Consider the following 12,922-nt stretch of genomic DNA (forward strand, 5'->3'; position numbering starts at 1 on the left):
TGGGCTCTTCGGCAGGGTCCCAGTTCTTGAGTGACGTATCCAGCAGGAATGCGGTGCTTGCGAGCATCGGCATCAGTAGCCTTGGGAGTAGAAGGGGTAGAGGCGGGCTTGCTGCGGTGTGAGCTAGCGGGACGGACAGTCTGTGGCCGGGGAGGGGGGACCGCGGTGGAGGATCGACGGCTGTGGCCGAAGCTGGTAGGAGGTCGAGGTTGAGGCTGAGGCGACTGGAAAGCAGAGGCCTGCTCTCGTGTGTAGTAGTCATCGTAGATAGCGGCGGTGGTAGCACCCTGCAGGTAGTCGTCGTAATTAGTGTACCGTCCCCGGTCATCATCAAAGTCTCGAGGTAGGAAAGCGGATTTGCGGTGATGATTGATCTTGGAGCGGGACTGTGCGGGAAGCACATATGTATGTCCCAGCGCCTCGATGATCTCGTCCTCGTCGGATTCTCCATATGGGGTGGAAGCCCGGACATAGGTAAATGAGAATCGGCGGTCGCGCTTGGAGCGCGGAGATGACTCGGAAGGCCTGCGCGACGAAGAAGTTTTGTGACTCACATCTGCCGTGCTATATTGCCCAATGCTGTTGTAGCGAGGCGAGTCCTTAGGAGGACGCGGGCTGAAGTCGCTAGCCTGAGAATAGCTGTTGAATCGCGAATGAGCCGCTCGCGTCGCTGGCCGCCTGGGGGTCGAGTCGGCCCAGGTCGGCCTCGGGGAAGGGGTGGGAGTTGCGGACGACATCCTCGAGTAGACGCTGTCGTAGTCGTGGATCGGCGTCGATCCAGGAGTTCGTGGAGATTTATAACTCATGTTATTGTGTGGCGATGTCCAACTGACATCCGCTGTTTCCAGGGTTCAAACAACTGCTCTCCTCCCGAGCACCCGCAGTTGTTGGGTTGTCGTGTCGCTCGCGAGTTTTCGGAATTGTCTTCGTGTCTTTTTTTTCTTGTGTTTTTCTAGTGAGTAAGTTGAGTTGGCTTGTCAGGAATGTCAAGACTGCATGCAAGCAGATTCAACGATCGAGATGCGCCGGGGAAGAGACGCCCAAGGGGAGGTGATGGAGTAGGCCCGTCACCTCGGTATGTAGTCGGAGGAAAAGAGGTTAGAAGATTCTTTTGCGACGGCGAACATGACCAATGGGTATTTTATCTCTCCTCAACTTGGAGGAATAGGCACCAGATCCCGTAGAACCTGGTAGTAGTGTCGAGAAGACGCTGGACACTTCGAGGGTCCAGAAGCCAAATGATTAATTGAGAAAAAGAGCGATGACGTCGATGCAACGACGTGCTGAATAAGTTTTGATGAACTTGTTTGGGGATTCAGAGTGATTGGCAAGCGCCAAGATACGTGAAAGAGAGGAGGAAAGGAGGGTGAGCGGGAAGCAACAGACATATATATTCTAAGATTTGTGTGTCTGGTGTGGACACCTCACGCACCGCACCGACTCCCAAACCTGCCTACACTACCTTAGCGGGTGATGACAGGGGAGGACGCTAGTGGGAGGAGGGGCCCGACCGGGGGTTGAGAAAAAAAAAGTCAGGACAGGGGGTATCAGATAGGGGCAGGGGGTGGAAAAGCCGCAGGCAGGCTTTGTGAGGGTGTGGTAGAATTGAGTGACTCTTCTAACAGCGAGACAGGGGTGCAACCTGGCTTATGTAGGCTTCGCATTTGCACTCTTCCCGCCGCTGAATTGATTCCAGTGGTTGCAGTGACTGCAGCGCTGTGCTGTGCCGTGCTGTGCTGCTGCGCAATGCTGAGTGAGTTTTGGGTGATTAATTTAGAATCTTTTGTGCTCTTCAAATGATTGACAGTCCAAAGTCATGCGTTTATTCGATGTCGCTGGCGAGGACTAGAATCACCTCGAACTGATATGACTCAGAAAGAGGCAGTGTTGCTTGATTGATTGCGACCGAGTACAGCACCGTACCGTATCGTATCGTATTGCTAATCAGGGTGTAAGAAGAGACAGAGTTTAACGCTTAGTCAAAGCCCGTACTGTACGTGCGCACAGCCAATTTCTCTCCAACCAGTCGAGTCAACGTGCGCCGCGCACTGGCCTCAACTTTGGTTGTTTGGCGAAATGAACCAAAACGGTGACGCAGTCTTTACCAGGACCACCGCTGCAAGGCCAGACGCTGCAATGCGGCCAAGTCTTGCTGGGTTTTCCGATAAATTTGTGGATGGCTGTGTACTCGTGTTTTTCTTTTTAAACGCCCTACCGCTTCCGCAACCCAATTCAGTTTTATCTTTTTGGTTGGGTACTGGTATTTTCGGGTTTGATCAATTATGATTCAACTCGACTTCTCACGCGCAAACTATGACTCAGTCTTGAATCACTCGTCAGCTAATATGTTCATGAACCAGGAGGCGAAAAACACGTCCAAGGAACAGGGGCAGGATATGACAACAGATAATTGTCGTGATAGGTAGGTAAAGAGGCAGCCTTTCATGTGAAAAGGAGCAAAAAAGAGCATGAAAAGTTAACAAGCCAATTTGATTGACTGGTTTTCCCATACAATTCAGCTCTGAGTGTCATATAATTGTCCCAGGGTGTGTACATAGCAGCGCACTGGTGCTTCTCTGTCTCAACAACAAGACAAGCAGCAACCCGAGGGACACTGCACTCGCACACAACGCACACAATTCGACTTCCCCTTTTCTCCAGAGCCTCGTTTCTTTTCTTTCTTTTTTCTTATTCTTCTTGTTTCCTCCTGTATCACATTGAACCAGCCACCAAATGCAGGGAGAACAATGCTGGAATGAGTTAAAAGTGTGCGGATCCGACAAAAAGGAAAACGAGACGAGGCCACAGAAAAGTTTTCTTCAAAATGAGCAAAAAAATAATATTTACCTGACGGACTTTTCGGGAGGCGGGGTTCAGTGCAGTACCGGGCTCCCTGATCGAATATTGCTTGCTTCTTTTGACACAATGTCTCGTCTCGCACGCCTCTTTCTCACTTCTCAAATTCCCCTTGTTCCGAAATTCAACGAGCAACAGCCAGAACTCGCCAGGCCAGAAATTGGCTTGAATATTCAGACAGAGGGCGTGTCCTACAGAAGAGCCAGTTGAATTTACCGGCGGGGAGTAAGCGAGATTGACGGCCTGGATCCAAATCCCAAAGAATCCCAACGTCTTGCTGCAGCCGGATGTCCGCGATTCTCTTCCGGTGAAAATTTTTCCTTCTCCTTGGGCTTCTAGGCGCGCTGGCGGCAACCGAACCAACAGGGGGCCCAGCTCCAAAGCTCGCTCGGTGTGATTCAAGCCTGGCCAGGGCGCTCAGTAGACCGTTACAAACCCCTGGGCACACTTTGGAATATTAAAGTAACTTAGATTAATTAGGGTATTGGGCTGGGTAAGGGTATGGGAAAGTTTTCCTGAGGATACGGAAATACGAACGAAATGCTGACGCAACGGGGCGGCCAGCAAGGATGATGATGGACTTGGGGCGCCGTTTGCCTGGAGCTTGTGAATGTGGTCCTCGTAATCCATGCAAACACTATCAGCCTGGCCCTTAATAGCACTTGCTTGACACAAGTGCGACGCGAGGCTGGCGATGACTGGAAGCTACCGGTAGGCTACCACCTGGAGTCGTTGCGCCGTCAGCCAGTGAGTGGTTGGTCTTGTTGCAAGGCAGCCGACGACGATATCCACTGGTTGCTAGGGCTCTATGTATGTCAACAAGGCTGGAATGGATGGCGAATCATAAAACATACAATAGTTACAAGACAGTTTCCGAGCCTTAGAGCCTTGGAGCCTTGGAGCCTTGGTACGGATACTCGACTCGGTAATATGTTGTCTGGCCTCCGATTATACGGCGTGGCATGTATTTAGGTAACAACAAGGCCTCGTACAAAGCAAGAAGCGGAGAGTTGAATGGCGAAACTCCGCAAGCTGTGCCGCCGTGAGAATGGAGTTAACGGACAAAGACTCAGTTGGAAAATCAGGGAAGGCTGTCGACCTTTATCAACCAGCCTCAGGTTCTTCACACCATCAAGATTTATCATCACACGCTTACCACCAATACTTTCTCATTGGGCGGTTCCAGCGTGCGCGTACATACATCATCAGCAGTAGTAAATGGGTGTCGTGCATTTCCCCCAAGGGCTCTCATGCATGAGATTCTCTACCTTGTGACAGGTTCGCCTTGGAGGAATCATTACCACTACTTCTCCGCATCACGCATCACAAATAGCCACCGTGAATTTGAGGAACCGCCAATCGGTAGAAAACAATGTGATGGATGATTCGAGGGTTGCACATCGATGTTGCTACATTGTGCATGTGATGAGTTCCTCCGTCTTACGAATACGGATGATTACGGAGTTTCTTTTCGTTCTTTCTTTTTACAACTTTCCTTTTTGAGCAGTTTTGGAGTTTATAACCCTGTTCATTGTAATATTGATTTCGAGTCCTAGATTTTCACGGCAAAGACAGCGGTAGAAAATCAAGAGGCTGGATAGTCGTCCCCTTGCATTAGTGACAATCACATCAGCTCCCTCACATGAAGTCACTGACAGTCAAACAGAGCTGATGATTGCCACCAATGCAGAGTGATCTGACCAAAGAAGAATCGAGCGAACAAAAACCAGTGGATCGGATGTCAACAGCTCTTCTCCGCACGGCACGGCGGGCGGGGGCCAAACAAAGATGGAGATGGAGAAACGGAAGACGGATATGGAGAGATCGTGCATTCGGTACTGGACGAGTTGGAAGCGCAAGCGCGGCAGCGGAGTCGACACATGTCAACCCTGCACCGGAGAAGTGGCTCGCGAATGGGGTCGTTTCCATTCGATATGCGGCCTGCGACTGCAACGGCGCTAAGGTAATGCTGACGGAACGAAATGGTAAACAGACCAGAAGAAGAGGCCTTCTACCCAGAGAGGGATAAGCGTCCCATGCGAGTCTCTCTCTAGCCCGCCTGTCACTCACCTCGAGGTCTTCCATTCTTCCATTCTATTCAACTCCATGGAATCGAAATTCCAATTCCACATCGAGACTTTTGTGTCGCACTGAAATGCTGCAGTTACTCACTTCCGGAAAGACAAGATACTTGGCATTCATCGCCCTTTAACTCGAACACCTTGTTCATAGTAAATCACGCCTCAATATCAATCATACTTCGCCCTTGAACCGCCTCCCATATCTAGAAACATATCCCGATATGCGCCGAACGAAAAAGGGAGGCCGTCGCTTTGATGAATTACCTTTTCTTCATGCCGATAGACTCGAGATTGGGCCTCGGCCCTTGTTCCGTGCTTTGCCTGTCATGGCTGGCATTTTGTGTGCACCTTTCCGGTCTGTGGTATTGATTGGGCAGAGCCTAACTCTTGACATCTTAGATTTCCATACCTTGATCGTTCATTTCCGTCTCAGATCTGGCAGGTATCTTTCTGTCAACTCCTTTTAAACATCTTGCGTCCGTGATTCAGATTTTCTCAGCTGGCTTGTAGCCATTTAAACCCCTGCCGTCGATTCTACGCCTTGAGTCAGAACGCTGAACAAGATGACACATACGACACAAAACAATTGAAAGGTTTCGACATTTCATGACATTTACATCATCAGTTTGACTCTGACTGTTGTATGATTCAAAAAGTCCTGGTATTGTCCTCCGCATCCGGACCGATGAAATCAGAGGTTTGATTGCGAGTGTCAACGCTCTGGCCTCCTTTACTTTCAACAACACCCAGGATCCCAGAAGGCTTTTATCCGGTTGTCGTTCTCACCAAAATGGACTCTGCTGGGATGACCGGACCGAAGATTACCTGTGCCCCGGGGCAGGGGACAAGGGTATTGATCAAACATCCTTGAAATGACCATGGATAGGGTTTGCAATGGCCGGCGATGGGACGGACGAAGCAGGGGGTGGATAAGAATTCCTGGAGCCGGAGTCAACAGGCCTCGGAGCTTGTGGTCATTGCCAGGGGGGATAGAGTCTGGACGGGCGTGTCTAGGGGGACCCTGACTTCCCGTCCAAGATGACCGACTCCCCCTGGTCATGGTGTAAAACGCGTGCCTGAGTCCCAGAATTCGGTCACTGAGGTCTAGCGGCCTTTGCACCGACGACATTGCCCTAATGGCCGATGCTAATGGCACCCACAATGACAGCGGCTGAGCGATCCAGACACGAGGATGGAGTCCTCAAATGGGTAATGGGTACGCGGGGAGATGATTCTGGCCTTTCAGAGGCTTGAGAGTTTCTCTAGAAGCTCGTCGCTGGTGGATTCGCGGATGGCGGACAACAGCCGGATGGAGTCTGCATCAAACATTGCCCAGCTTCAACCCCAGTCTGTCGTTGGTGTTGCTAATATTATTGCAGGACCGATGATATTTTCATGACATTTTACATTTTGAGAAAATTAATTTTGTGTGCGTGTGCCCACAATGTTAAATATTTGGCAAAAATCGGTCAGGTGTGCAGCCCTGAGACAAGGATTTCCCACCAGATTACACGGGCTGGGCTGTGCACTGGTCCTGACAATAAGACCAACACATTAAAACACCACGACAACACAGCGCAAGCCAACGCAACCCTCAGGAAAAGGGTCAAGAATGCGACTGTACAGTGTGTACACAGTCGACATTTCACTCAATAACAAGAGAGACCCGGGCGTTCGGTCTGAGCTTCCTTCACCTTGGCCTTGACCTGGGCCCGAGATTAAGGCCAGAGACAATGGGTCACATATAACTTACACTCCCCCGCGCACGCCCCCTTTTGGGCCCGGTAATGAATTTTAGAAAAAAAAATCGCGGCCCAACGCTATCCTGTGCTTGCTGCTGGGCACCATGTTTCATACGCTAATAATAAGAGAAGCCTTGCCCTTGTCATTGCGAGTTTCCCTGTCGGCATGTGGTACACAGCCGAGTCCAGGTTTAAAATTATCTAGGACTGTCTGTTGTGTTTATCTCAGAATACGGATAAACATGGTGTTGGCTTTGACAGAGCAACAGAGAAAGAAGATTATTGCGATGGACATTTTTGGGCATCAACAATTTGTCTCTGGTCTGAAGGTCTGGAGTATGTCTTGGTCGGTGTGTTTTGCTCTTCAGCTATTGTTTCAAAGAGCATCAGAATTGCATCTTTTTATCAGTGGCTTCTGACGGATGTATGGATATGTATGTCCAACATCTAGACGCACACGCCCTCGCGGCGTATAATGTCGTCGGCCTTGTTGTTGTTGGCCATTGAGGTGGACTACCAATCCCCATTGCCATCCTTGTTCCATGCAATCCTCGATCACCCTTGTCAAACATGAATATTTTGCCTTTTTCTTACTTCAAGGATAAATTTTCATCGCGAGATGCCTTCCTTTATTGATGGAGTCTACGATAGCCTTGCTCTCTATCCAACAGCTTTGCCGCACTTTGAAATGACTGATCCATCGTATCGCTCGATATTCGGCGCTCTCGGTTGTTATTGCCATCATCTTTCTTGACCGATACTGTTCTCAATGGCCCTCCAAGTGGATGAGCCGGTGACTCATAGCTATCCCTTCCCTTGATGCTGGCGCTGACAGTGTCTGCAGCTCGATGCATATACCCTCTGGTTTGCTGTATTGATGTCCAAACAAACCCGCGGCCCCGTCATATCGGTCCCGCCATGCACCCCAAGTTAGAAGCCGATTGGCATTCGCCAAACGCACTGCCTTGTCTAGCAGACGCAGACATACATACACAGACACGTTGCTGTGTGCACCACCATCAATCAAGCTTCACGATGGAGGGGAGGCGGGAGAGGGTACTACCCCTGGCGTGTAAGTGATGGAGGGGAACAATAGAGCAGAAAGAGCTCTTCTTTTGATCAGGACTTTTGCATGCGGATATGCGTCTGCAGAACTCTGGGTCTTTTGACAGACTGGCTGGTGCTTTTTGACTTATCCTTACACAACAGCTCTCCTCTATTCGCTGTATCAAGCGACGATATCCAAACAACAAAGCCAAAGCCCCTCCAAAAATAAATTCAAAAAAATAAATCGTCCTTGGCAACAAGTTTTCCAGGTTTCCCCTCCCCTCCAACAGCCTAGCCAACCTACTGCGGACGCTATAACAACAAGGCGGGTTTTTTTTCAGCTTTTTTTCCTCTCTCTCTTCCTCACCGACTCTTGCAAAAGACGGTTCCCGTTGCTCGGGTGCGTACCGTTGATGGGGATGCACCATCGCGGGGCCCTTTTGCAAAGACGGGCCGCTATCAGAGAAGCACAGCGCTTCAAGGACAGGACTCGAGAAAAAAAAGACGGACCCCTCGCCTGCAGCTCCCCGAGACCTAGATCACGACGTGGATGCAAAACGGCCAAGGCTGAAGGTATACAAGGACCAGAAGCTGGCCGCATAGTGACGTATGCAGGATCCCACAGATCCATCGCGGCTCTCAGTGAAACGTTGTTGATGAAGGCTCAGAGAGAAACTGTGAGTGTGCTACGGTAGGAAATCTGCACGTTGCCAGTATCATGGCGTGCAGTAAAGTTGCTTCTCTAGTGTTTTCTAATGCTCAAGATATATACATACATTTACATATACATTACATTACATTTTGACTAGACTTCAAGCCGTTGCAGATGTAACTCTTCCGCTAATACAAGACAAGATCAAGCGCCGACGATCAAAAAGCACACCGCACCAACACCGCCGTTTTAAAGATCGCGGAACTAGAATGCAGTGCCCGCTATAGCGTCCTCCACTTGGTTGACAAGGGCGATCACTCTTGATTCAACATTGCTTTTTCTTCTTTTTTTTTTCCACTGGGAAATTCTCATTTCGAAATGCATGAGAGCGCTTAAGGTGTGCTGCGAGGCCATTAGGGCAAAGACACGCAGCTGCATGCATTGCATATTTTAAAAGAGGGTCTTTTTGACATGTCTTCTGTTGGAGCGCCAACGTGCTGCTGTGCTGCATCACGATGGAGTATTATAGCTAAATTTTTTCTTGTTGTCGGTGACGAAATAGAAGCCTAGAATAATCTGATCCCGGTAGTCCCGTGGACAAGAACAGCAGAGAGGGGAGAAAGGAAGAGTCATACATGAGGTGAGCCCCTCCAGTTCAAGGCTCAGGCGCGTTCATGCCCAGCGGTTCTTGAAAGGTGGTGTTGTCTGCGTTGTCCATGCCTCGAGGGTGTAGTATGCTTGGTGCTGGGCCTTCGGGTCCGGCCGTAGAACAAATGAGATCCGACCAATGGATGCATTAGCACAATCTGCAGCTCGGGAACCAGAACGACATGTTCCCGCTCTTTCACACGTCACATCACATCTCAGTTTTGGAACAGCATAGGCTATGTACCAATGGCGAGATTAGGGCATGGCGAGAGGAGAGCAAGGGGTCGACATGAAGCCCTGTGTTATTATGCGATGCTGCACGGTTGCAGTAGGTGACCAACCCTAGACCACAGAATGAATATTCGCAAATCGAAATAACAGGGCGAACAGATAAATGAGGGAGAAAGTCGTGATAAGGCCTATTAGTTCGTGATGTTCATCATGATGCACTCAGTACGGCATGTGAAGAGGTGGTCTGCTGCCAAGTTTATCATCCCCTCAGCGCTTACAGATCATTTGCTCGTGAGAATAGTAACATTGAACAGCAGGCCTCAAAATGTAGTGGTGATTTTTTTCTGGTTCAACACCCACCCCTCCATTGCATGACTACTAGCCACGTGGGATGTGGCTGTGCTTTTCGAGGGTCCAGCCACAACCACTCGGCCGGGTCCGCAACCGGGGGTCCGATTCGGGTTTGGGTTGGAGTCCGCGCACGGCAACGGTAGCGGCAGCGGCAGCGGCAGCGGGAGCATGTGATGGGTCCTGCAGGAGACCCCGTGGTTCCCGATTTTCTGGGTCCCGCATGCGGCCCCATCGACATCTCCATTTCATCGGGCTGACGTGACAGTTTTTGAGTCTAATTAATTCAAGTGACGTAGTAAGATATCAACCTTAAAGTGAATCACTTGAATGACAATTATTGCTCGTCTGTGACTGATAAGAATGACCGTGTCCTCTGCTGCCTAAATCAGGTCCATCCTGTCACTCCATCAACAACTCCCCCGCCACCCAATTTCCATGCTTCTTTGGCGATTGGGCATCTTTTGCCCCCGGTTCAACATGGCCTGACAAAATCCCCAACAAATCAGCCGTTCAACCTTTTCTCAAAGATTGATGATTATGGACAAGCCTACACAAATGAGTCACACTTTATCGCAAACGCTGGTGAACTTGAATAGTTGGCCAGCACATCATGGAAGCCCCTGACACAGCCACACCGATATGTCAAACCGACCATCGAATCAACTGCCTTACCTCAAGCTCGGTGCAAGTCATTTGAGTAGAGTCCTATAAGTGCCAGGATATGTGATAGGCAACAGCGTGCAAGAGGGAGCTCGCGATGACGCACACGCGATATCCTAGATCCTCATACGCGAATCGTGTCGCGCCAGGCAATATCTCGCGCGAGGCAAGCACTTCACATGTCAAGAACCAATACAAGACCGCGGGGTAAAAGGTACAGCCTTGTGAAGTGTCATTCACGGTGCTGGTGAATGGTGGCGATGTCAGCAAATGGGACGGAAGACCGGGTTGATATCCGTGATATCGACACGCCTTTGTCTAAAAGGAGGTTGGCATATTGGTGATATGTTTCGCAGTCGACGATTGACCAGGTTCGCTGAAGACTATTGGTGACGATGGCGGTGGGGATGACCTCCAAGACGTTTTCGACCAGCCTTCGGGCAGACCAATGTGAGGGCATCTTGGGATCAAACGTGCTGAGGAGAGAGTCTCGGGCGAAATAGCCAGAGCGAGGGGGAGTTTGCGTCGCTTGATGAAATTCTACAAGTCCCAAGTTGCTTCAGAGTCCGTCCGAGATTGGAGTGAAATCTTTCTACTTCGATGTAGGATATGGTGAAGCTGCGACTGCGTTACCTCAGGCGCGACCTAGGCTCCAACGTCCTCCTCTGTAGTTTTCCTCCCTATTGAAGTGGTTAATCGAACGTATTGCATTGGGCACATGTGCCGAGCCTTCATTCCGAGTCCATCCAAGGGGATGTGGGACGATGCTAACGAAGCTTAACCAAAAGATGTGCTATCTTTAAGGGTAGAACGAATGGCGGAGCTTGCCCCGAAGACAAAGCGACATAGAAAGTCTTGCGTCTGGGAAAGGCAGAAGGACGGAAAAAGTGTCCACAATGTAGCTAGCTGATTGAGGAAGACTCTGGCTACAGCACTACGAGTAAGTTCGCTGTTATTCATTTCGTTGGCATACATTGACCACGCTTGTCTCATAAGAATGCCTCTGCGGACTTGAGTTCTGTCTTGCCTGTGGTCATTTGATGCATGGCGCAGTGTACTCATGCAGCAATCAAATGGACATCGATGATGATGGCTAGAATGCCGTCTCACAGGAGAAACGTTCTGGAACTGGTAATGAAGATGACTGACTCGCCGAGGATACCGCTACAGAAAATAAATGTTCAAATGCTACGAAGTGGTTCCGTTGGGCAATTTGCCTGCAGTTATTCTCGAAGTGGTTGATAGGACAATACGAATGATCAATTGCGAGTGGTGCTATGGACATTGCGCAGCAACTTGGTGTTCAGGATATGTGACTTTATTGACAGGCTTCGGTTTTTATGTAAAGACTCAGTATTCATTGCGAGCAACCACAATATATATGCCCATCGTCATCATAAGACTATATCTCGCAATTCTCAGCCACCAGCCCTCCTTAACTCCTCACATCATCCTTAATCTAATAACATGGCTCACATATCCCTTCCCATAATAATCACAAAACCCACATAAGCTTGTTATTATCTTCGCCAGTCTTACAAAAAATGCGAGTCAGGTACTCTTTCCAAAAAGCAACATAAAAGTAACCATCGGTCAGCTCAATCGCATCAACAAACTCGAGATCGTTGTGAATTTTCTTGTGAGGGCATTAGTCCAGAATGTCATCATAACAGACAACGGGCACGGCGTTTCGATCAAGCCAGCCATTGGCAATTCGCTGAATTCTATTGGCGATTTCTTGAAAAGTGTGGTTCGGCTCATATCTGGTCACGTCGACGTTGGTACTCCATCGTACACCAAATTTGGCGGTAGCCCAGTCCCGAAGACCTTGATCGGGACTCCATTTATCGACGTGCTCTCCTTTCGAACTTCTCAGGGAAACATAGAAATGGACGAGGTCTTTGTCCGGGAGGTCGCAGGGGAAGAGGGTAGGATCGATCTGAGAGATGTTGGGTCGAGAAATACGTACATCGGCCTAGGTGTATACCAACGCGGCAGGCTAGTTCAGTTAAAACTTCAGAAATGGGGACAAGTATGTATCAATTAAAGTGACCGAAAATCCTCTCTGCGTCGTGAGTAAGAGGACAATGCGGTGATGGTTGTTCCATTCTCCTGTATCTAATATGCCAGTCATTGTCTCCAGCTCGTCTGCCACTTTCAACACCACTTTGCTCGGATTATCTCTCGCTGTTAATCGTAGTGCTTGTTCTCTACATACCTAAAGTGAGTATCGATATAAGTATGAGGCTACTGCTGGACTCGGCGGGAGCTTCTGGTATAGATGGATAAGCTGTTGATTCAACCCGGCATGGTCCTACAGGACGAAAAGACAGACCTATACTAATATAACTCTCCTGAATCAGCAACTCACTCCTCAGCTCATGTCTTCCGAGGGATCACTTGTTATTTTCATGGGCTCTGTGTGTAATAACCGCTCGTCAATTCGCGAGAACATGTGGCTAGCACCTCCAAGAGTGTGCGAATCAGCTGTTTCAGTTGAAGCCAAGGTAGAACTCGTGGAGGAGACTGCTCGAGAGCATCTTCTGGGGCGTTGATAAGCCCATGTACTATATAAAGTTGACTGGCCGCTAGAAGGGCTCTCATTGGCATTGAACACCTTGGCTAAGAATTCAGGCAAGGAAATATATGATGAT

General features: G+C 49.4%; 5 protein-coding genes across 7 annotated transcripts in view; 2 read left to right on the forward strand and 3 right to left on the reverse strand.

Moving 5' to 3' along the window:
* The window catches only part of FOXG_02976 (uncharacterized protein), a gene marked incomplete at its 3' end in the record, with an annotated part of 4,686 nt that extends 595 nt beyond the window's left edge, over positions 1-4,091 (reverse strand). Inside the window, exons 1-4 of one of the 2 annotated variants that reach the window (XM_018380454.1) lie at positions 3,711-4,091; positions 2,848-3,662; positions 555-2,323; positions 36-287 (exon numbers count right to left, since the gene is read on the reverse strand). In XM_018380454.1, the coding sequence (XP_018236726.1) occupies positions 36-287; positions 555-806 (504 nt within the window). In that variant the 5' untranslated portion in view covers positions 807-2,323; positions 2,848-3,662; positions 3,711-4,091. Of the gene's footprint in view, positions 1-35; positions 288-554; positions 3,663-3,710 lie in introns of both variants that reach the window. The other variant, XM_018380453.1, reaches the window with a different exon arrangement.
* FOXG_18445 (uncharacterized protein) lies at positions 2,217-8,859 on the forward strand. 2 transcript variants are annotated; one of them, XM_018398524.1, is made up of 2 exons: positions 2,217-5,277; positions 5,337-8,859. In XM_018398524.1, exon 1 carries the CDS (start codon positions 4,541-4,543, stop codon positions 4,883-4,885), a length of 345 nt encoding a protein of 114 aa, XP_018236727.1. In that variant the 5' UTR covers positions 2,217-4,540; the 3' UTR covers positions 4,886-5,277; positions 5,337-8,859. The 2 variants fall into 2 exon arrangements, with proteins under 2 accessions (XP_018236727.1, XP_018236728.1); XM_018398525.1 differs by having other exon boundaries at positions 2,217-5,279; positions 5,337-8,524.
* Positions 5,254-6,385, reverse strand: FOXG_18446 (uncharacterized protein). Its single transcript, XM_018398526.1, has one exon. It carries the CDS (start codon positions 6,064-6,066, stop codon positions 5,674-5,676), a length of 393 nt encoding a protein of 130 aa, XP_018236729.1. The 5' UTR covers positions 6,067-6,385; the 3' UTR covers positions 5,254-5,673.
* Positions 8,860-9,493: 634 nt separating the features above from the next.
* On the forward strand, positions 9,494-11,800 carry FOXG_18447 (uncharacterized protein). The gene is made up of 2 exons (XM_018398527.1): positions 9,494-11,208; positions 11,265-11,800. The coding sequence occupies exon 2, from the start codon at positions 11,446-11,448 to the stop codon at positions 11,758-11,760; it is 315 nt and encodes a 104-aa protein (XP_018236730.1). The 5' UTR covers positions 9,494-11,208; positions 11,265-11,445; the 3' UTR covers positions 11,761-11,800.
* On the reverse strand, positions 9,636-10,728 carry FOXG_02977 (uncharacterized protein; the record flags this gene model as incomplete). The annotated part of the gene is made up of 2 exons (XM_018380455.1): positions 9,636-9,861; positions 10,637-10,728. 2 exons carry the CDS (start codon positions 10,726-10,728, stop codon positions 9,636-9,638), a joined length of 318 nt encoding a protein of 105 aa, XP_018236731.1.
* Positions 11,801-12,922: the final 1,122 nt, after the last annotated feature.

The sequence above is a fragment of the Fusarium oxysporum genome, chromosome 8 (assembly GCF_000149955.1).
Source record: "Fusarium oxysporum f. sp. lycopersici 4287 chromosome 8, whole genome shotgun sequence".
NCBI lineage: Eukaryota > Fungi > Ascomycota > Sordariomycetes > Hypocreales > Nectriaceae > Fusarium > Fusarium oxysporum.

Excerpts from the sequence above, each read along its gene's own strand:
- FOXG_18446 (XM_018398526.1), bottom strand. The coding sequence starts at position 6,066 with ATGTCGTCGGTGCAAAGGCCGCTAGACCTCAGTGACCGAATTCTGGGA.
- FOXG_18445 (XM_018398524.1), top strand. The coding sequence starts at position 4,541 with ATGCAGAGTGATCTGACCAAAGAAGAATCGAGCGAACAAAAACCAGTG.
- FOXG_18447 (XM_018398527.1), top strand. The coding sequence starts at position 11,446 with ATGTTCAAATGCTACGAAGTGGTTCCGTTGGGCAATTTGCCTGCAGTT.